Below are 26,623 nucleotides of genomic sequence, written 5' to 3' on the forward strand. Positions count from 1 at the left end.
GGGCCGCAGGCTGTCGGGAAGGAGGATTGTACCTACGCTTGCCAGAAGTATAGGGAACAGTCTTCCTTCCCCCGAAAAATCGTCTACCTGTAGAGGTAGAAGCTGAAGGCTGCCGGCGGGCGAACTTGTCGAATGCGGTGTCCCGCTGGTGGAGAGACTCTACCACCTGCTCGACTTTTTCGCCAAAAATGTTATCCGCACGGCAAGGCAAGTCCGTAATCCGCTGCTGGATTCTATTCTCCAGGTCGGCGGCACGCAGCCATGAGAGCCTGCGCATCACCACACCTTGAGCAGCGGCCCTGGACGCAACATCAAAAGTGTCATAAACTCCTCTGGCCAGGAATTTTCTGCACGCCTTCAGCTGCCTGACCACCTCCTGAAAAGGCTTGGCTTGCTCAGGGGGAAGAGCATCAACCAAGCCCGCCAACTGCCGCACATTATTCCGCATGTGTATGCTCGTGTAGAGCTGGTAAGACTGGATCTTGGACACGAGCATAGAGGAATGGTAGGCCTTCCTCCCAAAGGAGTCTAAGGTTCTAGCGTCCTTGCCCGGGGGCGCCGAAGCATGTTCCCTAGAACTCTTAGCCTTCTTTAGGGCCAAATCCACAACTCCAGAGTCATGAGGCAACTGAGTGCGCATCAGCTCTGGGTCCCCATGGATCCGGTACTGGGACTCGATCTTCTTGGGAATGTGGGGATTAGTTAATGGCTTGGTCCAGTTCGCAAGCAATGTCTTCTTCAGGACATGGTGCAAGGGAACAGTGGACGCTTCCTTAGGTGGAGAAGGATAGTCCAGGAGCTCAAACATTTCAGCCCTGGGCTCGTCCTCCACAACCACCGGGAAGGGGATGGCCGTAGACATCTCCCGGACAAAGGAGGCAAAAGACAGACTCTCGGGAGGAGAAAGCTGTCTCTCAGGAGAGGGAGTGGGATCAGACGGAAGACCCTCAGACTCCTCGTCAGAGAAATATCTGGGATCTTCCTCTTCCTCCCACGAGGCCTCACCCTCGGTGTCAGACACAAGTTCACGGACCTGTGTCTGCAACCTCGCCCTGCTCGACTCCGTGGAACCCCGTCCACGATGGGGGCGTCGAGAGGTAGACTCCCTCGCCCGCATCGGCGAAGCTCCCTCCGCCGACGTAGTCGGGGAGCCTTCCTGGGAGGTGGCCGCGGTCGGTACCCGCACGCGGTACCGACGTCGGGGACCTCAACCTGGGCGATGGGCCAGCCGGCGCCACGCTCGACGGTACCGGTGGCGCAAGCACCGCCGGTACCGGAGGGGTAGGGCGCAACAGCTCTCCCAGAATCTCTGGGAGAACGGCCCGGAGGCTCTCGTTTAGAGCGGCTGCAGAGAAAGGCTGAGAGGTCGATGCAGGCGTCGACGTCAGTACCTGTTCCGGGCGTGGAGGCTGTTCCGGGCTGTCCAGAGCGGAGCGCATCGACACCTCCTGAACAGAGGGTGAGCGGTCCTCTCGGTGCCGATGCCTGCTGGGTGCCGAATCCCTCGGCGACCCAGAGCTCTCGGTGCCGACACGGGGAGGAGACCGGTGTCGATGCTTCTTCGATTTCTTCCGAAGCATGTCACCGGAGCTCCCCGGCACCGACGAGGAGGACGTCGAATCCATCCGTCGCTTCCTCGGGGCCGAGACTGAAGAAGGTCGATCTCGGGGGGGCTGTACCGCAGGAGCCCTCAGGGTAGGCGGAGACCCACCCGAGGGCTCACCGCCACCAGCAGGGGAATGGACAGCCCTCACCTGCACTCCACCCGATGCACCACCGTCCGACGACATCAGCAGACGAGGTCCTGGTACCACCGACGTCGATGCAGCTATCCGATGTCTCGGCGCCGATGCAGAGGCCCGATGCCTCGATGCACTCGATGCAGGGGCGGCCGAGGAAGATGGTCTGGACGCTGACGACGTCGATGCACTCGAAGATCCCGGTGCCGATGCCGACGAAGAGCCCGAGAACAACACGTTCCACTGGGCTAGTCTCGCTACCTGAGTCCGCCTTTGAAGCAGGGAACACAGACTGCAGTTCTGAGGGCGGTGCTCGGCCCCCAGACACTGAAGACACGACGAGTGTCGATCAGTGAGCGAGATAACCCGGGCGCACTGGGTGCACTTCTTGAAGCCGCTGGAAGGCTTCGATGTCATGGGCGGAAAAATCACGCCGGCGAAATCAAAAGCCGAAATGGCGAAATTTGAAGCACCAAATTTAGAGGGAGAAAAAATCTCGACCGAGGCCGAAAAGAGGCCTACCCCGACGACGAAAGAAAACTTACCGGGGCAAAAAAGCTGGAAGTACGGGGAGGATTTACACGAAACCCGGCGGGGGGTTTCCGGAGCACTTCCCGACTAGTGACAAAGCTTTCCCGAAGGAAAAAAACACGTTCAAAACAAATTGGACGCGCGAGGTCGACTTTCCGGGGCTCGACACGGCGAAAACACGACCGTACCGAGTGCGGACAAAAGAAGACTGGCCGGCTCGAGCCGGTTTCGGGCGGGAAGACGGCCGCGCATGCGCGGTGCGCGCGGGCGCGCGAGGGCTAGCAAAGGACTTTGCTAGTGAAGTTTCCGATTGGAGGGGCTGCCGTGGACGTCACCCATCAGTGAGAACAAGCAGCCTGCTTGTCCTCGGAGAATCTATAGTACACTACCTCCTATCCCAAGACTCTTCAATTTCCTCTGGAGTCTTTCATGAGGTACTTTGTCAAATGCCTTTTGAAAATCCAGATACACAATATCGACTGGCTCACGTTAGTCTACCACCCTGCAACCTCAATTCATGTCCTCTAGTTTTACCATGTTCCCTTCTCTGGAAAATATTTGTTTCTATATTAATACTTTCCAAATATTTAAACGTCTGTATCACATCTCCCTTGTCCCTCCTCTCCTCTAGGGTATACATATTCAGGTCTTCCAGTCTCTTCTCATATGTCCTTTGGTACAAGCCCCATATCATTCTTGTCGCCTTCCTCTGGACCGTTTCAAGTCTTCTTACATCTTTAGCAAGATACAGACTCCAAAACTGAACACAATACTCCAGGTATGGTCTCACCAACAACTTGTACAGGAGCATCAACACCTCCTTTCTTCTGCTGGCTACACTACTCTCTATACAGCATAGCAGCCTTCTGGCTACGGCCACCGCCTTGTCAAACTGTTTCGTCGCCTTCAAATTCTCAGATACTATCACCCCAAGATCCCTCTGCCTGTCTATGCATATAAACCTCTCACCGCATAACACATACACCTCCCTTGGATTTCTATTCCCTAAGTGCATCACTTTGCACTTAGCATTGAATTTTAATTGCCAAACATTAGACCATTCTTCTAACTTCTGCAGATCCTTTTTCATGTTTTCCACTCCCTCCAGAATACCCATTCTGTTACAAATCTTGGTATCATCCACAAAAAGGCAGACCTTACCTTTGGCAATGCCGCTCAAATATATTGAACAGAATCAGCCCCAGCACCGATCCTTGAGGCACTTCACTACTCATCTTTCCTTCCTCCAAGTGAATTCCATTAACCACCACCCTCTGGCATCTGTCAACAAGTTCACCACTTTGGATTCTAGCTTCAGCCTGTCAAGTTTATTCAAGAGCTTCTTACGAGGCACCGTGTCAAAGGCTTTGCTGAAATCTAAGTAGATTACATCTAGCGCACATCCTTGATCCAATCCTCTGGTCACCCAGTCAAAGAATTCAATCAGATTCGTTTGGCACAATTTATCTTTTGTCTCCGATCTTGTAACCTATTGGATTCCAGGAAATTCACTCTTCTTTCTTTCAGCATCACCTCCATTACTTTTCCAATAACCGAAGTGAGGCTTACTGGCTTGTAGTTTCCAGCTTCTTTTCTGTCACCACTTTTGTGAAGGTGGACCACATCCACTCTTCTCCAATCCCAAGGAACCTTCCCCATCTCCAAGGATTTATTACACAAATCTTTAAGAGGAACCATCAGAACTTCTCTGAGCTCCCTCAATATTCTGGAATGGATCCCGTCCAGTCCCATGGCTTTGTCCAATTTTTCAAGTTGTTCATAAACACTTTCTTCAGTGAATGGTGCTATATCCACTCCATTCTCATATGTACTTTTGCCAGTCAATCGTGGTCCTTCTCCAGGATTTTCTTCTGTGAACATAGAACAGAAGCATTTGTTTAGGACATTTATTTTTCCTCATCATTTTCCACATAGTGGCTCACAGCATCTTTCAGTCTCACAATTCCAGTTTTAGTCTTTCTCCTTTCACTAATATACCTGAAAAAATTCTTGTCGCCCCTCCTTACATTTCTAGCCATTTGTTCTTCCGTTTGCGCTTTTGCCATATGTATCTCTCTCTTGGCTTCTTTTAGTTTCATCCAGTATTCCTCTTCTTATTTTTCATGAACGCCAACTCTTCAGCCTTTATTTTCTCAGCCACTTGCTTGGAGAACCATATCGGTTTCCTGTTTCTCTTGCTTTTATTTACTCTCCTTACATAAAGGTTAGTAGCCATATTTATAGCTCCTTTCAGCCTGGACCACTACCTTTCCACTTCTCATATGTCCTCCCAGCACAATTCTTTCTTCAGGTATTCCCCTCATTTTGCTAAAGTCAGCATGTTTGAAATCCAGGACTTTGAGTGGCTGTCCTCCACTTTACCTATTATACCAGACCAAACTGTTTGATGATCACTGCTGCCTAAATAGGCACCCACTCGGGCATTAGACATACTCTCCCCATTTGTGAGCACCAGATCCAGTGTCGCTCCTTCCCTCGTTGGTTCTGTCACCATTTATCTAAGCAGAGCACTTTTTAAGGCATCCATGATCTTCTTTCCGATTCCGTAGATGGAACTTTCCAATCCGCATCCGTCAGGTTGAAATTTCCCAGCAACAGCACCCAACTTTTAGATACATGTAACCTGATCTTTATCTAGTTCTTCCAATTGTGTCAGAGGTCTGTAGACAACACCCATGTGGACAGAGGTTCCATCATTTTTCAAGGTGATCCATATTGCTTCTTCCTTTCCCCAGACCCCTGGCATTTCAGTTGCTGTGATATTGTTTCTCACATACAGAGCTACTCCTCCACCCTTATGACCCATCTCTATCCTTCCTAAATAGATTGTAGTCTGGTATGTTTGCATCCCATTCGTGGGAATCATTGAACCATGTCTCTGTGATAGCAACAATGTCTGAGTCTGCCTCTAACATCAGGGCTTGCAGATCATGAACTTTGTTGCTTAGACTGTGAGCATTTGTGGTCATCGCTTTCTAGCTACATTTCAGTGGCAGTCTCACCTTCTGTTTAGTTTTTTTCTTTAGTCTCACTTCCAGTTGTGTAGGTAAGAAATGATTTGCTAGGATTGTTGTTTTCATTGTTTTCTTTGTACTGTCACACCTTGTCTTTAGCTGGGGGTGACCACTGGAAGTGGCCTGCCTCCATTTGCCACCCCCGCCTTCTAGTTTAAATGCCTAGATACGTACTGTCTAAATTTCTCTCCAAGGATTTTTTTTCCCTGTGTGTCTTAGTTTTGAGGAAAATTCACTCACTAATTGAATGGTGTGGAAAGAGAATGTTATGCCCCTTAAGTCTGGGGAGTATTCTTTGAAATCCTTCTGAAACAGCTTAAACTGTCGCTTGAATCATACATTTATAATAATATTAAGTTTTCTTCTGTTGATTTTTTTATTTAAATCTCTTTATTTGCCATCAACAGCAACATAATTGACTAAACCCCCAGAAAAACAGCTTCAGGACTTAATCAGCAGAGCAGAGCACCAGCTGTGGCTTAAGACTGTGGGACTTAGGCTCAGCAAAATAAAAAAGCAGCTGCATCAGTCCAACATGCACCATCTGCTGGAGGTTTAGAGAAATACTGACTAGCTCCAGGCTGCACCTAGTGTGATCCTACTGAAAACTGGCTGTGATTTATCGGTGGATCTAACCCATTGGTGTTGACATGTCTAGCTGGACAATTAGGAACTGGAAATACATTGCTGGAACTCTCACAGTCCACAGACTCTATAGTACTTTAACTGGTATTGGCATAACAGTTTTCTACCACAAAACAAGAACCTCCCTCGGGCCCTCCCCCCCCCCCCTCCAGGGTACCAAACACTTTAAAAATATACAGTGGTGTGCAGTCAGGGCCTCCAGATATCCAGTGAATCCTCAGCCCTGCCACCATATCATCTGTTGTTTTGTTTTCGGTAAAGTTTGCAGTATTGTTATTCCTCCCACTCCTCCCTCCATGGGTTCAGCGTCTCTTCTCTCTTCCTTCCTCCTCTCCCCTCCACCTGCGATCCTTCAAACCTGGCTTTGCCAGTGGCAGCAGCAGCTATTAACACTTGCCGCCTGCAGACATCTCCGGAACCTTCCATCTGCCATGTGCCACCCATGCAGAAACGAAGTGAATTAGAGGGGGTGGAATGCAGCAGAGAGACTTTGCTGATAAATCTGTCCATTAAAGTACCTGACATCCTTTAGGCTATTTTTCAATCACAAATGCCCACTTTATGTTTGATGATGCTGGATTAGGAGAATGGACCTAAGCAAGCAAAGCACAAATCTTACCCCACTCACTGCATAGTGACCCCCCCCCTAATATTTTGTTGTTTATAAATAAAGTAAACCCTCCCCCAACATACATTGCTCTGCCAATGTACCTGAACCGTGCCCGGCAGTAACCCTTGCTATTCCAGAGTAAGCCAGAGGTAGTGTAGAATTACCAGTATCCTTCTTACCCTTCAATCAACCTGTATACTGCACAACAGCCTTGATTCAGTCCTCGCACTTTCAATGCTTTGTCCAATGAATCGTAGACAGTCATCCCAGCCCGGACATTGACCTGAAAGAGACAAAGAGAAGATTAATATTTGCGTGACAGATGAGGCGAGGAGAATCCCAGAGTAACTAATTCTCCACAGTGTGCAGAGATAATATGAGCCTTTTATTATAGTGCTGCAAAGTTTTGCAGTTACTGATCATTGTGTGCAACCGTCCCGGGGGGGGGGGGGGGGGGGGGGGGGGGCTACAAGGGGGTCGAGCATGTGCATCTCGAAAAATGATGTGCAACTTATAGAATATTGTCAATTGTGCACACTGCATGGTGCATTTAGGTGCGCACACTTATGCAAGCCATTGAGCTGCTTTAAGTGGGCACACCTACCTCTTGGCACGTCAATGCAGTTTTGCGCTAGTGTCCTATAACAGCTTAGCCGTGCCTTTAAGCCATTACAGAATTGCCGCCACTGTGTGCACATTTAAAGACACTGGGATCGATAGATTCTTGGCAGACTCTGCGTTTGGGAGAATGTGATTAGACCTCTTATTTGATGGCTCATAAGTTCTGCTTGAGAAATGATTCTTTGTTCACCTCCTAGGAGCTAAGGAGCAATCTTTAAAAGTGTGAGATGGGTACCAAAGAGAATAAATCTACAACAGGGCACCCACTATAAGAATATGCTACAAAGAAAAGTAGATGCCTATTTTTCTTTATAGAATACTAGTGAAGTAGCCAAAAAGACATTTTACATTTAAGGTACCATCACTTACATCAGTGGTTCCCAAACCTGGTCCTGGAGGAGCCCCAGCCAGTCAGGTTTTCATGATATCCACAATGAATATTCATGAGAAAGATTTGTATGCACTGCCTCCATTGCATAAATAAAACAAAAGGATTCAGTTTTGAGAAAGTTGGTAAGTTTACTGGAGAACCACTGCTCATCCTTGGAAATGAGCTAGTAACAGATCTATTTTTTGGGGGGGATCTACAGGTATTGGTGACCCAGACTGGGCATTCTAAGAGACAGGATGCTAGACTCAGTGTATTTTTGTCAGATTCAGCATGGCTTTTCTTTTCCTTTTTTTAAACTAAACAAGGTCTTTTATTGATAAAAAGTGGAGCAATCCAAAAATAAGCAAAAATTCTACAAAATAATAACAAATTAATAATCAACAATCATAGCTGTAGGAATAACATCCAAGCAAAGACAAATGATACATTCCACCAATTCAAGTTACAGAACAACACACAACCTCACTTTTTCACAATTTTAAAACAGGTAACAACCCTCCCAACCTCCCCCTTCCTTTTCTCAAATAGCAAGCAAAATGCACACAAAGATGGAAGGATACAAACAATTGACTATGAACAATACAAAGTGATCAAGAGGCCAACGAAGCAAGAGGGCACCACAACTTTTCCTCATCTTCCAAGAGCTCTCAAATCCATAGTCCTCAATTTACCCATAACATAGAAATGACAGAGCCGAAATGGCTAGGCCTGCATTGAAGGAGGCCCAGGTTTCTTTCAGAACTGGGCTAAAGTAAGCTGAGCAGAAATAAGGCATTGCTGAACTCGAAAATTCTTTGCAATAGTAAACCCCAGGACCAGGTCTGCTCAACAAAAAACCACCAGGATCCTAAGGAACATGATATCCCAAAAGCAACAATATACGAACTTAGACGGCCTCCAAAAGACCTGGGTTTTCAAACAATGCCGCCAAGTATAAGCCATGGGGCCCAACTCCCCACAGCGACGCCAACAAAAGAGCAAAGCTACAGAAAAACAGTGCTGCAAACGCCCGGGGTAAGTTACCAGCAATAAAGAACTTTAACAGAAATTTTCTGTAAGTTTAAGGACTTAGTGGTTGACAGACAGCAAGTTCCCTTTTTTTCCCCCCAATCAGTTTCAGAGTAAGACACTTTCAGTTCTAATTCCCATCTGAACCGATGAGCTACTGGGATCAGATTCTGCCGGCACAAAAAACAATGAAAAGTAGAAATAAGGCATAAGAACATAAAAATAACCATACTGGGTCAGACCGATGGTCCATCTAGCAGTATCCTGCTTCCAACAGTAGTCAATTCAGGTCACAAGTACATGACAGAATCCCAAATAGTAGCAAGATTCATGTTACTGATCCAAGGGATAAGCCATGTCCAAACCTTTTTTAAACCCAGATACACTAACCACTGATACCACATCCTTTGGTAATGAGTTCCAGAGCTTAAGGTAAAATTATGTATCATACCTGATAATTTTCTTTCCATTAATCATAGCTGATCAATCCATAGACTGGTGGGTTGTGTCCATCTACCAGCAGGTGGAGATAGAGAGCAAACTTTTGCCTCCCTATATGTGGTCATGTGCTGCCGGAAACTCCTCAGTATGTCGATATCAAAGCTCCATCCGCAGGACTCAGCACTTAGAGAATTACACCCACGAAGGGACACTCTGCCCAGCTCACCACCGCCGAAACGGGGGAGGGGAATTAACCCAGCTCATCCCCACACAAGTGGGGGAGGGGAATCCGTCCAGCTCATCCCCGCGGAGCGGGGGAGGGACACCACACCCGCCGATGCGGGGGGATCTGGCTTATCCTGCAACCGCAACCGCGGGAGGAGCTGACTGACCCTAACACCGCCGAAGCGGGAGGGGTACAAAGCTGCCCTACAGCCGCAGGAAGCGGGAGGGAGTGCCGGCAGAATTTAAATCTCAATCCAGCCCCGTAAAACGGAGGGGAGAGGAATGCAGCAGCTCACTGTAACACAAACTCGTCTCAACTCTTGAAGAATCCAAGTGAAAAAACTTGAACACGAAGTCTTTCTGAAGTAACTGAAGACTAAACTTGAACCTGAAATGCAACCAGAATAAAAACAGTACAGATATCTGGGAGGGGCTATGGATTGATCAGCTATGATTAATGGAAAGAAAATTATCAGGTATGATACATAATTTTACCTTCCATATCATCAAGCTGATCAATCCATAGACTGGTGGGATGTACCGAAGCAGTACTCACCCAGGGCGGGACATTGAAATCCCTGACCTCAACACTGAAGCTCCAAACCGGGCCTCCGCCCGTGCAGCCACAGTCAAGCGGTAATGCTTGGAGAATGTATGAGCCGAAGCCCAAGTTGCCGCCTTGCATATCTCTTCCAAGGAGACGGACCCGGCCTCTGCCATCGAGGCCGCCTGAGCTCTAGTGGAGTGAGCCTTCAGCTGGACAGGCGGCCCCTTCCCCGCGGCCACATAAGCCGCTGCAATGGCTTCCTTGACCCATCTTGCCACTGTAGGCTTAGCAGCCTGCAGACCCTTACGAGGACCTGCAAACAGGACAAACAGATGATCCGATTTCCGGAACTCATTGGTCACTTCCAAGTATCTGATGATGACTCGTCTCACATCCAGATATTTAAGAGCAGAGTACTCCTCTGGGTAGTCCTCCCTATGAAAGGAAGGGAGACAGAGCTGCTGATTCACATGGAAGCGAGAAACAATCTTGGGCAGGAAGGAAGGCACTGTGCGAATAGTCACTCCTGCCTCAGTGAACTGCAGAAAGGGCTCTCGACATGAGAGCGCCTGGAGCTCGGAAACTCTTCTGGCTGAAGTGATAGCCACCAAAAAGACTGCTTTCAACGTCAGGTCTTTCAGAGATGCCCTCGACAAGGGTTCAAAAGGCGGCTTCTGCAATGCTCTTAGCACCAGGTTGAGATTCCACGCAGGCACCACTGAGTGCAGAGGAGGGCACAGGTGATTAACTCCCTTGAGAAAGCGCACCACATCTGGCTGCGAAGCCAGGGAAGCACCCTTCAGGCGGCCCCTGAAGCAAGCCAGAGCCGCTACCTGGACTTTAAGGGAACTGAGCGACAGGCCTTTCTCCAGACCTTCTTGCAGGAACGCCAACACTGAAGAAATTGGAGCAGTGAAGGGAGAAAGTGAGCCTGCTTCACACCACGCTGCAAATATACGCCAAACCCTGGCGTAAGCAGTAGAAGCAGAGCGCTTCCTCGCTCTCAGCATAGTGGCGATGACCTTGTCTGAGAAGCCCTTCTTTCTCAGACGCTGCCGCTCAATAGCCAGGCCGTAAGACCAAAGGGGGAGGGATCCTCCATCACCACGGGACCCTGATGTAACAGGCCCTGCTCCACTGGCAGCCGCAGAGGATCGTCGACTGATAGCCTGATCAAGTCCGCATACCAGGGACGTCTGGGCCAATCCGGACCCACCAGGATTACCCTGCCGGGATGCTTTGCCACCCGGTCTAGCACCCTGCCCAACATGGGCCAGGGCGGGAACACATAGAGGAGCTCTTGTGTCGGCCACTGTTGGAGAAGAGCATCTACTCCCAGGGATCGAGGGTCCCGTCCTCTGCTGAAGAAGCGCGGCACTTGGCAATTGGCCGATGACGCCATCAGATCTAGGCTCGGCTGGCCCCAGCGCTTCGTGATGTCCAAGAACGCCTGAGCAGATAGCTGCCACTCTCCGGGCTCCAAGGTATGGCGACTGAGAAAGTCCGCCTTGACATTCATGACTCCGGCAATGTGGGCCGCTGACAGCTGCTCCAGGTTCGCTTCTGCCCACTGGCATAGATTCATAGCCTCCTTGGCTAGAGGGGCGCTCTTGGTACCTCCCTGGCGGTTGACATAGGCCACAGCCGTGGCATTGTCCGACAGGACCCGTACCGGCTTCAACACCAATACCGGGATGAACTCCAAAAGCGCCAACCGAATGGCTCTGAGTTCCAGGAGGTTGATAGACCACTTTGCCTCTGCAGGAGACCAAAGCCCCTGCGCTGTCCTTCCCAAGCAGTGGGCTCCCCAGCCCGACAAAGAGGCGTCCGTCGTGACGACAATCCACTCCGGGGTCACCAGAGGCATTCCCGCAGACAACTTGTCTGTCTGCATCCACCAGCTCAGCGCCTTGCGCACTGCTGGGTCCAAGGGAAGGCGCACAGCATAATCCTCCGACATCGGAGTCCAGCGCTGCAGCAGAGATTGTTGTAGTGGTCTCATATGAGCCCTGGCCCAGGGCACTACTTCCATCGTGGCCGTCATAGAGCCCAACAGCTGCACATAGTCCCAAGCCCGAAGAGGAGTGGCTACCAGGAACTGGTCCACCTGAGCCTGAAGCTTGACAATCCGATTGTCTGGCAGGAACACTCTGCCCACTTGGGTGTCGAATCGAACTCCCAGATACTCCAGGGACTGAGTCGGGCGCAGCTGGCTTTTCTCCCAGTTGATGATCCATCCCAGGGAGCTCAAAAGAGCAACTACCCGGTCCACAGTTTTGCCGCACTCTGCATAAGAGGGGGCTCGGATCAACCAGTCGTCCAGATAAGGATGGACTTGTACTCCTTCCTTTCGCAGGAAGGCTGCGATGACCACCATTACTTTGGAAAAGGTCCGCGGAGCAGTAGCCAACCCGAACGGGAGGGCTCTGAACTGGAAGTGTCGGCCCAGGACTGCAAAACGCAGAAAGCGTTGATGAGGAGGCCAGATGGGAATATGCAAGTACGCTTCCTTGATGTCCAAGGATGCCAGGTACTCCCCTGCCTTCACTGCCGCTATAACAGAGCGGAGAGTCTCCATGCGAAAGTGCCGCACTTTCAAGGCCCGATTGACCCCTTTGAGGTCGAGGATAGGCCGGACAGAACCTCCTTTCTTTGGTACCACAAAGTAAATGGAGTAACGCCCCTTGCCAAGCTGACTTTCTGGCACCGGAACGACCGCACCCAGGCGGATCAGATTGTCCAAAGTCTGCTGCACTGCCACAGCTTTGACCGGAGACGTGCAGGGAGAGAGTACAAACCCGTCTTTTAAGGGTCGGCAGAACTCTAGCTTGTAGCCGTCTCTGATGACTTCCAGCACCCAAGCGTCTGAAGTTATTGTGGTCCACTCGCCCAGAAACGAGGACAGCCGTCCTCCAATCTGCACTGGGGCGTGGACCAAGGCCCCGTCATTGGGTACGAGACCCTGGGGGAGGACCGGAGGGAGCACCTCCGGGACGGCGGTCTCTGCGAAAGGAATGCTGCTTGGGGGAGAAATTCCTCTTTAAGGAAGAGGGGGCAGAGGAACCCGACTTGCCCGGGCGGTACCGACGGGCTTCCTGAAACCGTCCTCTGGAGGTACCGGGACGAGTACTAGCCCGAGCCCTGACCTCTGGTAACTTCTTGCCCTTAGACGTGCCGAGATCGGTCACGATTTTGTCCAGCTCGACCCCAAAGAGCAGCTTGCCTTTGAAAGGCAATCTAGCCAGGCGGGATTTAGAGGCGTGGTCAGCAGACCAATGTTTCAGCCAAAGCCACCGCCGCGCAGAGATTGTCTGAGCCATGCCTTTAGCTGAGGCCCTCAAGACATCATACAGCAAGTCTGCCAAATAGGCTAAGCCCGATTCCAGGGCCGGCCAATCAGCCCGCAAGGAATGATCCGAGGGGGAAGCCCGCTGCACCATAGTCAGGCACGCCCTGGCCACATAGGAGCCGCAAACTGAGGCCTGCAAACTTAAAGCAGCCGCCTCAAAGGACGACCTTAAGGCCGCCTCCAATCTTCTGTCTTGGGCGTCCTTTAGGGCCGTGCCACCTTCCACCGGCAACGCCGTTTTCTTAGTCACCGCAGTGATTAAAGAATCCACGGTAGGCCACAGATAGGCCTCACGCTCACTTTCAGTCAAAGGATAGAGGCGGGACATAGCCCTAGCCACTTTAAGGCTCGCTTCAGGGACATCCCATTGAGCCGAAATCAAGGTGTGCATGGCATCATGCACGTGGAAGGTTCTAGGCGGGCGCTTCGTCCCCAGCATAATGGCAGAGCCAACAGGGGCTGAGGGAGAGACGTCCTCCGGAGAGGAAATCTTCAAAGTGTCCATGGCCTGTATCAACAGGTTGGGCAAATCCTCTGAGCTAAAAAGCCGCGCTGCAGAGGGGTCATCCGCTCCATCCGAGCGGGGATCCGTCTCCTCCAAGGAATCCGCAAAGGACCGTTGGGAGCACTCAGATACGCTGCCCTCATCTACATCGGAGGAGACAAAGTCCTCCAAGGCCTGGGAATCAACCCGAGGGCGTTTACCTCTGGAAACCTCAACCTCTTTACCAGACGAGGGAGCAGGGGCAGCGTTTTGCATAAGGAAGGCCTGATGCAGCAGCAAAACAAACTCGGGGGAGAAGCCCCCCAGACTCTGCACTTCCGCAGCCTGGGCTACAGCCCTAGACGCACCCTCAACCGGCGCTCGCAAGAGCGGGGGAGAGACAGGCTGCGCATCCAAAATGGCGTCCGGCGCGACACTCCGCGAAGGAGCCGCGCGGGAAGAACGGCGCTTAACTTTAGCCGCTTTTGTGCCGTCGCCCAAATTAAGGGCGTTCATAGCATTAATGTCTCCAACCTCAAGGGCGGCCCAAGAAGAAGCCGTCCGAGCCGCGTGGCCGGCCAAGATGGCGGAGGCGAGGAGCGGGGGATGGGCGTTTATGGCGGGAAAAACCGCCACGCCGGAGGAAGGACCGGGACATTCATCGGTCACAAAACTGTCACCCAACAAGGGCGAATCAGGCTTTAAGACCCCCGCATCCCCTCTAGAAGCGCTCAAGCGATCCGGGGAGCGACTCTTTGCGCCCTCGCCCTCCGACGCCATATGCCACGAGGAGAAGAATCGGGGAACCCCCTGCCCGCTATAAAAAGGTAAAAATTACCTGCTTGCCGCTCCGAGCTGTAACGACCTGGTGTCCCAGTGAGTAGCTGCAATAAACGTTTAAATAAACGTCAAAATAAACGCCTTTAAGGACATTCAAAATTTTTTTTTTTTTTTTTTAACGGAGCCAGCGGGAGGGGGGAGAAAAGGAGGGACCTGGCGCCACCAGGTTTGCACTTGCTCAAGAAGAGCCCTCAACCCCAGGCACTCAACAAAACCTAAAAATTAGGCTTGGAGGCCTAGCCAGAGCTGCTGCTGTGTGTGACCACCACCTGCTGAGATAGAGAACATACTGAGGAGTTTCCGGCAGCACATGACCACATATAGGGAGGCAAAAGTTTGCTCTCTATCTCCACCTGCTGGTAGATGGACACAACCCACCAGTCTATGGATTGATCAGCTTGATGATATGGAAGTATTCATTAAGTGAAAAAATATTTCCTCTTGTTGCTAAGCATGGAATATCACCAAGGTAGCCAGGGAGCACTGCTCAGGAAGTTGCCAATATTTCGGCAGCATCCAAATAAGATAAGAAAGAGGAACTGTGTCCACTAGCCATTGCTCTAAAGGAATCCACAATTTAGAATCTTGGTTTTGAAACCACTCTACTGCAGCTCGGCTTGAGCAGATCTTATAAGATAAAATTAGGGACACCCAGTCCTCCCCACCTTATGAGCCCTATAAAAAATAGCTCTAGATAGCCAAGGCCTCTTATTTTGCACCCCCCCCCCCCCCCAAAAAAAAAAAAAAAAAATCCTATCATGCAGGGATACAAAAAAATCTCCCCGAGGAGCAACAGGTAACACCTGGAACAGATACATCATTCTGGACAGTATATCCATTTTAACGATAGAGATCCTGGCAAACCAGGAGAAAGGCAACAAAGACCAATACTGGCCATGTTGACCCTAAAGCCAAATTACATTGCTGTAGGCACAAATCTCCCGTATCAAATTAGGAAAGGAGATCACCAGTTTCATAAAAGTATCAACACGTCAATCGCAATGAGATCGAGCTGGTAATCATGACCTCCAACCCGAACAGTCACAGCAAAGGGCTCCATAGAAAAAGCAAAGAGCAGGGGCAACCCTGACATGCAACCCTGCTCAGAAAAAAACAGAGATGAGTTCCCCCCGTTAATTCGCACACAAGCTTTAGGGTCTGAATATAAAGCATACATCCAAAATCCTAAAACGGGCATCCCAAACTTCTCTACGGTCACATCTAAAAAGCCCCAATGTAGCCTATCAAAGGCTTTTTCTGCATCAATACTAAGAAGACAACTAGTATCTTTTCTCTTTGTACTATAAAATTAAGGTACATCCTAAGCTGAATGCTGTCTGCTGCTTGCCTATGCTGGATAAAACCAACTTGGTCAGGATGAATAAGCAGAAGCAGAACAGCACTCAACCGCATAGCCAAGATCTTCGCCACAATTTTGACATCTGTATTAGGAACAGATATAATAAGATGATAGGAGGAGCATTGTGTTTTGTCCTTGTTTTCTTTTGAAATAACAATCTAGGCCTCCATCATCAACCCCAGAACAGCATCAATAAGACCTCTTAATAAAGGAGCTAGCTCTGGAGCAAATTTACAGTAAAACTCGTTCAGGATACCATCAAGGCTGGTTGATTTACAAGTAGCCAAGGATTTAATAGCTGACAATATTTCTTCGAGACTAACCAGCCTGTTCAACAACACAGTTTGCGCCTCAGTGAGCTCAGGAAGATGGACTCTATCCAAATAACTCTGAGTATTAGACTTTTGAATGCTAGAATCACAAGTATAGGATATCTCTTCCTACACTTTATCTAAGAAGCGTGAGATGAAGCCAATTCTCGATTATCTGAATAAAGAAGAGAGGTGTGGTAGCCGTGTTAGTCCACTCTTAAAGGTTATCAATAGAAATCAAACAAAATAAAACATGGAAAAGAAAATAAGATGATACCTTTTTTATTGGACATAACTTAATACATTTCTTGATTAGCTTTCGAAGGTTGCCCTTCTTCGTCAGATCGGAAATAAGCAAATGTGCTACCACATTTGCTTATTTCCGATCTGACGAAGAAGGGCAACCTTCAAAAGCTAATCAAGAAATGTATTATGTCCAATAAAAAAAGGTATCATCTTATTTTCTTTTCCATGTTTTCTTTTGTTTGATTTCTATTGATAACCTTTAAGAGTGGACTAACACGGCTACCACACCTCTCTTCTTTATTCAGATAATCGAGAATTGGCTTCATCTCATGCTTCTTAGATAAAGTGTAGGAAGAGAGATCCTACTACACCTGTATTGGAGCATCTTGGAATTTCAATTCAATGCCTTGTCACACCTTCTGCAAAATCTGCCCCTTAACAAATCGCACAATGATATCATGAGGGCGGTTCTGCGCCCCAGGCTTGCCCTCTCTATTTCCACTGGGCTATGCACGCCACTATTCAACAGCAGCTGACCATACAGTTCCTGCATGATCACCAAGACATTTTCAGTCCCGCCCGACTCCGGGACACCCTGGAACCTGAGACTTTCTCCAACCCCAGTTCTCCAAATCATCCAGCTTAAATTGAAGCTCCTTTGTATGGAGCAGCAGTGCAGCTGTTTCAGTATATGCCTCACTAATGAGCCGATGATCAGAAGCAAACGCAGCTGGCAGACCATTGGGGAGGAATGGTGAGCGCTGTCCATTCCCCCCAATGCAGCAGCCCGAGCCCCCCCTCCCCCACAGGAGCTCTGACCTGACCCCCCCCCTCCCCAGTGACACGGGGGCAGGAGATCCGGTGGGTCTCCAGCCCCCCCAACCTCCCCCGGCATCCCCTCACATGAATGGAGCCCTGGTGGCCCAGTGGGCTGCGAGTCAATCTCCACCCCATCCCCTCTTCCAATGAAGGTAGGGGGTGGGGAAGGGCCGCTAAGACCACCAGGTGGGGGGGTGGGCATTCACTTGCCGCCCACTGGGCCACCAGGGCTCCGTGTGTGTGTGTGGGGGGGGGGGGGGGGTTAGGGGGGCTGGAGACCCAACGGACCTGTGTTTGGGGGGGGGCTGGGGAGGGGTTGACTTGCGGCCCACTGGGCCACCAGGGCTCTATTTGAGGGGATGCTACGGGGTAAGGGGGGCTGGAGACCCACCAGATCTCCAGCCCCCCGTGTTGCTTGGCTCGGGGTGGGGGCACTTGAGAGTCTGGTGGTCCCATGGACCTCCAGCCTCTGTGTTTGACAGGTCTGGGCTTTTGACAGCCTAGAACTGTCAAACAAGTGCAGGAGGATTGTGCCCGAGCGCATGCTCAGGCACAATCCTCCAGCACTTCTACCCTATGATCAGAGATAATAGCGTGTTTAAATTTGCATGCTATTATCTCTGATCATAGGGGAGGTAAAGTCCCGCACTGTTCCAGCGCTATTTTTAGAGTGCTTTTAGGAACAGTGCGAGGCTTTCGATCATCTGCACATAAGAGCCTCCTCATGCTCTTCCACTTTATTTTCAACATCCTTCAATCACGCTACCAGCTCCTTCATATCAATATGTATAATATCAATCTTATCCAAAATCTTAAACATGGCCTTCAATTCGTTCTGCAGATTACCCATGAAGCATTTCAATTCTCAAAGCCATCATCTTCTTCTCCCATGGATGACTCTACCTCAATCACGCAGGATACCACAGTGGAGAATCAGTATGCTGCAGGGCCTTGCCGCAGGAGTGTGAAGCAGAACAGCAAAGATACCCGATTTGGAAGCTTTATGCTTGGAAACCATTGGCACTATTTAACATGCACACAGGGAGGTAATGAGAGAAACTTAATCTCTCGATGACCGTTGATACAGCAGAATTGTGTGCAGCTCTAAGATTAAACAGCCATCCGGGCTGATGATGTCACTTCCTCCCGTCAGCATGACTTATCTTATGCTGTTATATCACAATCATTCTTCACAACACCCTTTTCCTGTGTATGCATGTTTATGTGTAATGAAATTACATGGGTTACTTTTAGGTTGCTGAAAAGCTATACCCCCCTGATATTCACGGCACCTGGCCAATTAAATGGCCCTATACGAGGGTATTCTGTGGGGGATAGCTGATTATCCCCCACTGAATATTCCCGGTTAGCGCCTAGGAGAGGCTATCCCTGAATATCTAATTCATATCCGGCTACTGCAAGCGGCCACATCAGGCAGCTTAAAAAGCTGGTATATCTTTAGCCGGTTCAACTTTAATCAATTATCATTGAATATTGACATAGCTGGTTAACTTTAAACTAGTTAAAAATAAACCAGATATTCAATGCCAGCCACTGGAAACGACCCAGCATTGAATATGCGGGCTGACTGCCGACCAAAGGAGTTAGTCGGACTCCCTCTGCAGTCTAAATATCAGCCCTATACCATACATATATAGTCAGCATGTCAAGTTAATTCTCTCATTTTATGCATTTAATCCCCAGTTTTTTAAAAAGTGAGCTCAAAATTTGCACCTAACTTTTCATGGATGAAGACCTCTGTAAGCCCTTTTTAATCTTTGACTAAGTTTAATAGTTCACCGACTGGCCTTACACATTTTTTCCACACACTCCAGCACCTTTCAAAACTCTGCAGCTCACTTCCTCTATCACCTTCTCTGTTATTTCCTTATCTCTCCTTGTTAACTGGCTTCCATTTAAATTCTGTTGCCAATTCAAGATCATCCAGGGTTCTGCTTCTTTTTAATCGATCCAATCTATTTATTCATCTCCTCAGTAGATACCTCCATTCCTATGTATCACTTGCATTAGTAGGGCTTCTACTCAGCTTCAGGACACCCCCATTTTTGTACCTCATTGATGGAATAAGCGTTCTCTTCACAAACAGAGAAACTCCAGGCTGATTGTGTTCAAAACCACATCAAACCCCCCCCCCCCCCCCACTCTTATGCTAATGTCTGGTTAAATCATTACTTAGTATTTTGATCAACAATTCCATTAATTTCCAATGATCATTTTCTATTTATGTATATTTTGATGTCTTGCAAGACAAGCAGTTAAGGACATCTGATAAATGCCGAACGAAAATAACCAGAGTAAGAGAAAGGAGGATCACGCAGAGATATGACACAGAACCAGAAAAGAAAAAGACAAACAGAAAACACTGACACATTGACAGATGGAGAGAGAGAAGCAGAATTAAAGAGAAAGAAGAGACAGAGGCTCAGAATCATAAAGAAACAGAAACGTGAAAGGGACGGAAAAAAAGAGGTATAGATGGAACACAAAACTAGACAGAGAAGGAAAAGGTCTCTCACCACTGTGCGCTGCTGATTCGGCAGATAAACTTTGATAGTGCCCCCAGACTTGTTTCCCTCAGGGCTTGGTCGTCGCTCGTGCTGGGACGTTGGTAACTCCATGATTGGGGCAGAGAGCATGACCACGCTCCCCTTCCCCAGCTCAGCAGGTGAAGGGGTATAACCATTGGAAAGAGAGCTGGAGGAGTCGTGGGAACGTCTCATGGGGTACGCTGAGGTGCTGTAGGTAAGAGAAAAGCTCTGTCAGAATAGATGAGGACAGTGATCACCCGCTCATGCAACTCCTCTCACTACAACAGTGCCTTGAAGCACTTTATGATTCAGTTCTTCACAGCCAGCCATCACTGGGTTGGAAAGATGCGCACCACAGGAGAAAAGTTAAATAGTACCATAGTTGGATGGAGAGAGAGATGACAAAGGAACATCAAGTTCAACCTCAGGCTGTCTAAGAGATCTCTCTAAAAGGTGCTCAGGGGCCAAAGTGAAAAAAAACACTGTGCATCTGCAGTAATTTTTACAATGAGTAAATGTCCTTATCAACACAAACTAGGTCAATTAGCAACAAACTACTGGATTAGCGCTTTTCCCAGGCTTCACAGGTTTGGAACAGTGGCACTACCAAATCCTTTAGAAATACAGAGTGCAATTCTCAAAGCCGTATCTATAGGGTAGCTGCATTGTTTCTCATCTGTAACCAAACTATTCCGTTGACAGCAGGACAGATCAGGCACACAAGCAGTGATGTCATCCAACAGTGCCATGACAGAACAATTTTCCCAGAATTCACAACTAAATTTAAAGTCTGGAGCATATGCAGCTCTTCCTGCATACAGTAATCTCAGACCTCCCCCCCCCCCCCCCCCCACCAGCTCCATAGCTCAAAAAAGAATGCTTACAGCTCTTGGGGAGGGTGGTTGTGTGCATGATCAATCTTGTTGTGTAAGAAAAACAGCTATTACAAGGGAGATACAATGCTTTAGCTATTGATAAGCAGGAATGAAATCAGGCATGCAAGTGGGTTACAGACTCAAGGCTGTTCAATTTGTTCAGGAGCGGCCCAGCTACAGATTTTGATGTGTGAATTGCTGATATTATACAGACAAGTTGGCCAATACAGCTTGACTCGATGCATAGTCTCTGACTGAACTGTTTAAGCAGCTGTGTGAAGTGAAAGTATGAAATATGGACCAAGTAGCTGCTTTGCACATGCAGTCCAGTAAAGCAGTACCAGTTTGTTTGCAACAGAAAGGGAAACAGGATGCTAGACAATGTGCTAGAGCTTCATTTGGCTACTAGAATTCTTGCTTGAGCAATGTAATTCCATCAGCACAAAAGGCGGCTTCGTGAGAAATGAAAGGATGACACTGAGGTCCCATGGCACAGGAGGCTTCTGTATTGGTGATGTGACATTGAGAAGCCCCATCATGAATCTGGAAACAACTGGACATTGGGTAGATGGAAATATGTCTACGAGGACATGATAGGCTGAATGTGAGCTCAGATGTATTCTAGTGAAGGAAGTGGAGTGTGGTATTTGAAGAACACTGACCCCCTCATTCTAATATCTTGCATGTACAATTTTATGCTTAGCATGCAAAAATTGCATGCATAGGGCACAGAATATCTACAGTTACGCATCTAATTTAATTGATAAATTAGATGTTAATTAGCACTAAACCAATTACTGGTGATAACTGGAGGTAAATGGCACTAATTCATTTAAATGCACTTATATATCAATCTGTATTGAACATCAACTCTCTCAAAGCCCAGTGTAAAAACAAGGAAAAGACCTCAAATGCCCTGATATGTACTCACTTCAGCGTCTTATATGGGGCTGTTAATATTATCATTAGTCAAAATGCCTTGTCTGTATTATTCTTTTTACTTTTGAAAATTAATTTAAAAGTCTATGATCTGTTAACTGCAGCCAACTTATACAATTATCATTCAACTATTCAACTATCAAATACTTAACTTGCACCCGACGGTGGCCTACATTTTTCACTGTCGTGGCTTCATCATGGCATACAGGACTTGCGCATAATGTTAGAAGATTTTAAAGGCAAAGGTCATGAGAATGTACCACAGTTCCTGCTGATAGGAGTGTGAATACCTATTTTTGGAAGCACAACCCCTAATTAAGCAACAAGTGAAATGGCTGGGCCACTGTGGGGTGCAAGTTAAGTGTTTCACAGCTGAATGATAACTGTATAAGTTGATTGCAGTTAGCAGATTACAGACTTTTAAATTAATTTTCAAACGTAAAAATTTAAAAGAAGAAATTAATAATATGCACAAGCTTTTTGACCAATGATAACATTCACAGTCCCATATAAAGGGAAAGAGAAAGGGATTGGGATGATATACCGCCTTTCTGTGATTTTTGCAACTACATTCAAAGTGGTTTACATAGTACATACAGGCACTTATTTGTACCTGGGGCAATGGAGGGTTAAGTGACTTGCCCAGAGTCACAAGGAGCTGCAATGGGAATTGAAGCCAGTTCCACAGGATCAAAGTCCACTGCACTAACCACTAGGCTACTCCTCCACTAGCAATATTCCATGTAGAAGCCCTTGCAGATCAGCAATGCGGCCGTGCAGGCTTCTGTTTCTGAGAGTCTGACATCCTGCACATACGTGCAGGATGTCAGACTCACAGAAACAGAAGCCTGCGCGGCCGCATTGCTGATCTGCAAGGGCTTCTACATGGAATGTTGCTAGTGGAACAGCAACATTCCATCTATAATCTCAAATAGTAGCAACAGAATCTCAATAGTAGCAACATTCCATCTAGAATCTCAAATAGTAGCAACATTCTATATAGAATCTCCAATAGTATCAACAGAATCTCAATAGTACAACATTCCATCTAGAATCTCAATAGTAGCAACATTCCATCTAGAATCTCAAATAGGGAAAAGGAAATGGGACTTGATATACCGCCTTTCTGTGGTTTTTCCAATTACATTCAAAGCGGTTTACATATTATATACAGGTACTTATTTGTACCTGAGACAATGGAGGGTTAAGTGACTTGCCCAGAGTCACAAGGAGCTGCAATGGGAATTGAAGCCAGTTCTACAGGATCGAAGTCCACTGCACTAACCACTAGGCTACTCCTCCACTAGCAACATTCCATGTAGAAGCCTGCCCTTGCAGATCAGCAATGTGGTCGCGCAGGCTTCTGTTTCTGTGAGTCTGACGTCCTGCACGTCAGACTCACAGAAACAGAAGCCTGCGCAGCTGCGTTGCTGATCTGCAAGGGCAGGGTTCTACATGGAATGCTAGTGGAATAGCAACATTCCATGTAGAATCTCAAATAGTAGCAACAGAATCTCAATAGTAGCAACATTCCATCTAGAATCTCAAATAGGGAAAAGGAAATGGGACTTGATATACCGCCTTTCTGTGGTTTTTCCAATTACATTCAAAGCGGTTTACATATTATATACAGGTACTTATTTGTACCTGAGACAATGGAGGATTAAGTGACTTGCCCAGAGTCACAAGGAGCTGCAATGGGAATTGAAGCCAGTTCCACAGGATGGAAGTCCACTGCACTAACCACTAGGCTACTCCTCCACTCCGTTTGAGATCTTTCCTTGTTCCACAGTTTACCCAATACACTTTTTACACTGGACTTTGAATGAGTTGGTGCACCTAAACGTTGGCATGAAAGTGTTAGCCAGCTAGCACATAACACTTACCTTGCGCTAACTGGCTAATGCACAGTTAATGTGGGATCCTGTACTTCCTGAACAGGAAGTGGTAAGTGCTCCCGCTTTAACTGACACTCTTTTACTCGCTGCTGCAGGATTTGTGCTGGTATTATATAAAGACACAAGAAGCATCTATGTAGCTTTATAAAATAGGCTGCAAACAGGGATCTTTTTGTCCTGTCAATCCAGGTGAGCAATTATAAAATTACTTTCTTAGGAGGATGTCTTATAAGGAGGCACCATAAAGAAGAGAAGGTACCCACTTTTCTTGATAAAATACTAGCATACGGAGCCTAACCTGTACCCATACTGCAGGGGTGGACATTTACACCAGCCTCAGAATGTGGATAAATAATAATAATAAAAAATTGATAAACTATCTGGTTGCTATTCAGCTGGCAGCGGTGAGCATTTTTTAAAACATTCACCACCACTGGAAAAATTAGACCAGGATATTCAATGCTGGGTTATGTCTGGGCAGCAGCGATACCCAGAAGTTATGCGAGTAAGGCCACATTATTCAATATATAGCTAAACCAAGCAAGGTCAGGACTGCTATTTAAGCAATCCTACTTGCTCAGTTAGTTATGTGAGCTCCAGTACTGAATATGGCAGTGCCTGCATTACTTCTGGGATTGCCCTGGCATGGTTTACGCAGGCAGGAGCCTCTCATGCTTGGTTAAAGCCTTTCGAATATCGGGCTCTATGGGCTAGGATTCTATACATGGCGCCGTAAAAAAACACCTAGGTATATTCTATAAGCCGCACCTAACTTTAAGCGCAGTTTATACGCCTAGGGCCTGTCCACACAACTAAATCTAGTTGCGGGAATTTACGCCAAGTAAACTTGGTGTAAATGCCAGTGACTAAGTTAGGCATGGAGCGGGTGTATTCTAGAACAGTGCACATAATTTTTTCTAATGCCCACGCCTTTTCGGTAGCATGCATTAGAATTTACACACATCACTTTATAGAATACGCTTAGCATGTTGTGCACGTAAATTCTAATTAAAGCCAATTAGTATCAATAATTGCCTGATAATTAGCAATTATTGGCACTGATTGGCTTAAGATAATTAAGTTACAGAATACGACCTGAATTGCGCACACAACTCAAGTCACACTATATAGACTCTGAGGGGGTGTGTGTAATTGTGTGATCCACCTACGCTTTGCCCAAACTCCACCCATGTGTGCCCCCCCACTGACAAAAATTCATGTAATCAATTCCACACACACACTAATTAAATCACACCCAGGGGAAAAGAGCTAATTTGTGCACATATGTGACCATGTGTGCATAAATGACTAAAATACCCTTATTTCTGTGCATTCTTAGCACCTCCTCATAAAATTATTCTCCATATGGGGGCATGACCATTTGTGAAACACCTGGTGAAAGTTTACTTGCTGCAACCAAGATATTTGAATGTGGTGGTAGATCCAAGGAAGAAACTACATTTTGCTCAATTTCCACAGAAGAACTGCAAGTCTTTTGAGAACAGGGAACCAGGTCTGATGAGGTTATTAGGTGCTATGAGAATGATTTTGCTAGGCCTTTTTTGAAACTTGTGCATGGTTCTTGCTATGAGAGAGATGGAAGGATAGGGCTAGAGGAGTGGGGCAAGTCCAGTTTCTGGCCAGTGTATCTCTCACCAGCCAACCTGGGGCTAGACCCACAGATTAGTAAATGGGGTAGTTTTGTGTCCTTGCTGCTGGCAGACAGATCTATGTGAGTAGCTTTTAGGCCTGAAAAAAATCCTTTATGGTTTGATGATCCAGAGACCACTCATGAGAGCAACAAACCCTGCTGGCTATGTAGTTCTGAATGTCTGGAATGTAAATCCAATTGCATACAAATTCAGGCAAAGTCACTTTGTGTTGCTTTCCTGCATAACAGAAGGGGCCCGACTCCACCTTATCTGCTGATATAAAACATGGCAATTTGATTATGAACCTTAATTAAAACCGAGTAATCCTTGGAGGGAGTAGAATAGTGTTTGATGCTCCAGATGACTGATATCAAGCAATTATTCTGCTTGTAATGTTGTTCCCGGATTAAGTTGAGAACTGAAGTGGGCTTCTCAACTGGTGTTGGAAGCATCTGTTGTATCTTTCTATCGATACAAAAAGGACATCCATAGTCAGGTTGAATTCAGACATCAACCACTGAAGAATGGTCTGAAGTAAAGATGATGGCTGAATTCTGGAAGAGAGCGGTTGAGTATACTGATTCAACTGAAATGCAAGATCCTGTTGTGGCCTTCTCATTTTTCTAACTGCAGCAGAAAGAAGGCCTGGCTGTGGACTGTCATGGAACACTGAATCTTCTGGACATAATCCATTAGTTTTAGTAGACAGTCTTGTGGCAGAAAAAAAATGTACTTGATTTGTTCAGAACACCCCCTTAATCAATGAAATCTGGTTTGTAGATTGAACTGTAGACTTTTCAAAGTTGATAATAATTCCAAGGCTCTGGAAGAGACATGTTTCCCCTAATTCTATAAATTTGCACACAGATTTTCACACTTAAGAGTGCAAATTGCACACAGTGCGTTATAGAAAATTGTCAGTTATGCATGTAACAATTGGTAAATTAGGTGCTAATTGGTGATAAGCAATAACTGGCGTTAAGTTGGTAGTAATTAGCTCTAATTTGCAGCTCGAAATCTATAGCGCATAACTGCAAGGGGGGGGGGGGCAGAATGGGCAACTGATGATTATCCTCCTGATAAAGCTGTACCAGTTGCAATCTAGGCCTCTGCAGGGCAGGTTAGAGGCATGCCCAACATTTATGCAGTAAGCTTCTAGAATCATGCATTACTTTCGCAACTGCAACATTTAGTCGCAGACATTTATACTGGCCACTGACATGGTGTAAGCAGATGTACCTAAATATTAATATGTAATGCCAACTAATGTCAGTACTATTGTGACAAGGCTACGGCCCAGAGGTACAAAATGAAACAACAAAATCCTGAACTACGTCTCCCAGAATGCACTGCCCGTCCCAGCAAGGGGAGCCCCAGGGATAGACAAGATGGATCTATACCAACTCTGACCACAAGAGGGAGGGAGAAGGAAGAAGCCCAGTTCCCCTGGCTCCGTAATCAATACATCATGCCTCCCACCTGTAAGAGGGAAGGGTGGGGTGAGAAGC

General features: G+C 47.4%; 1 protein-coding gene across 4 annotated transcripts in view; it reads right to left on the reverse strand.

Moving 5' to 3' along the window:
* The window catches only part of ARAF (A-Raf proto-oncogene, serine/threonine kinase), a 116,339-nt gene that overhangs the window by 50,917 nt on the left and 38,799 nt on the right, over positions 1-26,623 (reverse strand). For all 4 annotated transcript variants that reach the window (XM_030193898.1, XM_030193895.1, XM_030193896.1 and 1 more), the window contains 2 exons: positions 19,740-19,959; positions 6,740-6,843 (listed from right to left, as the gene is read on the reverse strand). In XM_030193898.1, the coding sequence (XP_030049758.1) occupies positions 6,740-6,843; positions 19,740-19,943 (308 nt within the window). In that variant the 5' untranslated portion in view covers positions 19,944-19,959. The remainder of the gene's footprint in view (positions 1-6,739; positions 6,844-19,739; positions 19,960-26,623) is intronic.

The sequence above is a fragment of the Microcaecilia unicolor genome, chromosome 2, assembly GCF_901765095.1.
Source record: "Microcaecilia unicolor chromosome 2, aMicUni1.1, whole genome shotgun sequence".
NCBI classification, from domain to species: domain Eukaryota; kingdom Metazoa; phylum Chordata; class Amphibia; order Gymnophiona; family Siphonopidae; genus Microcaecilia; species Microcaecilia unicolor.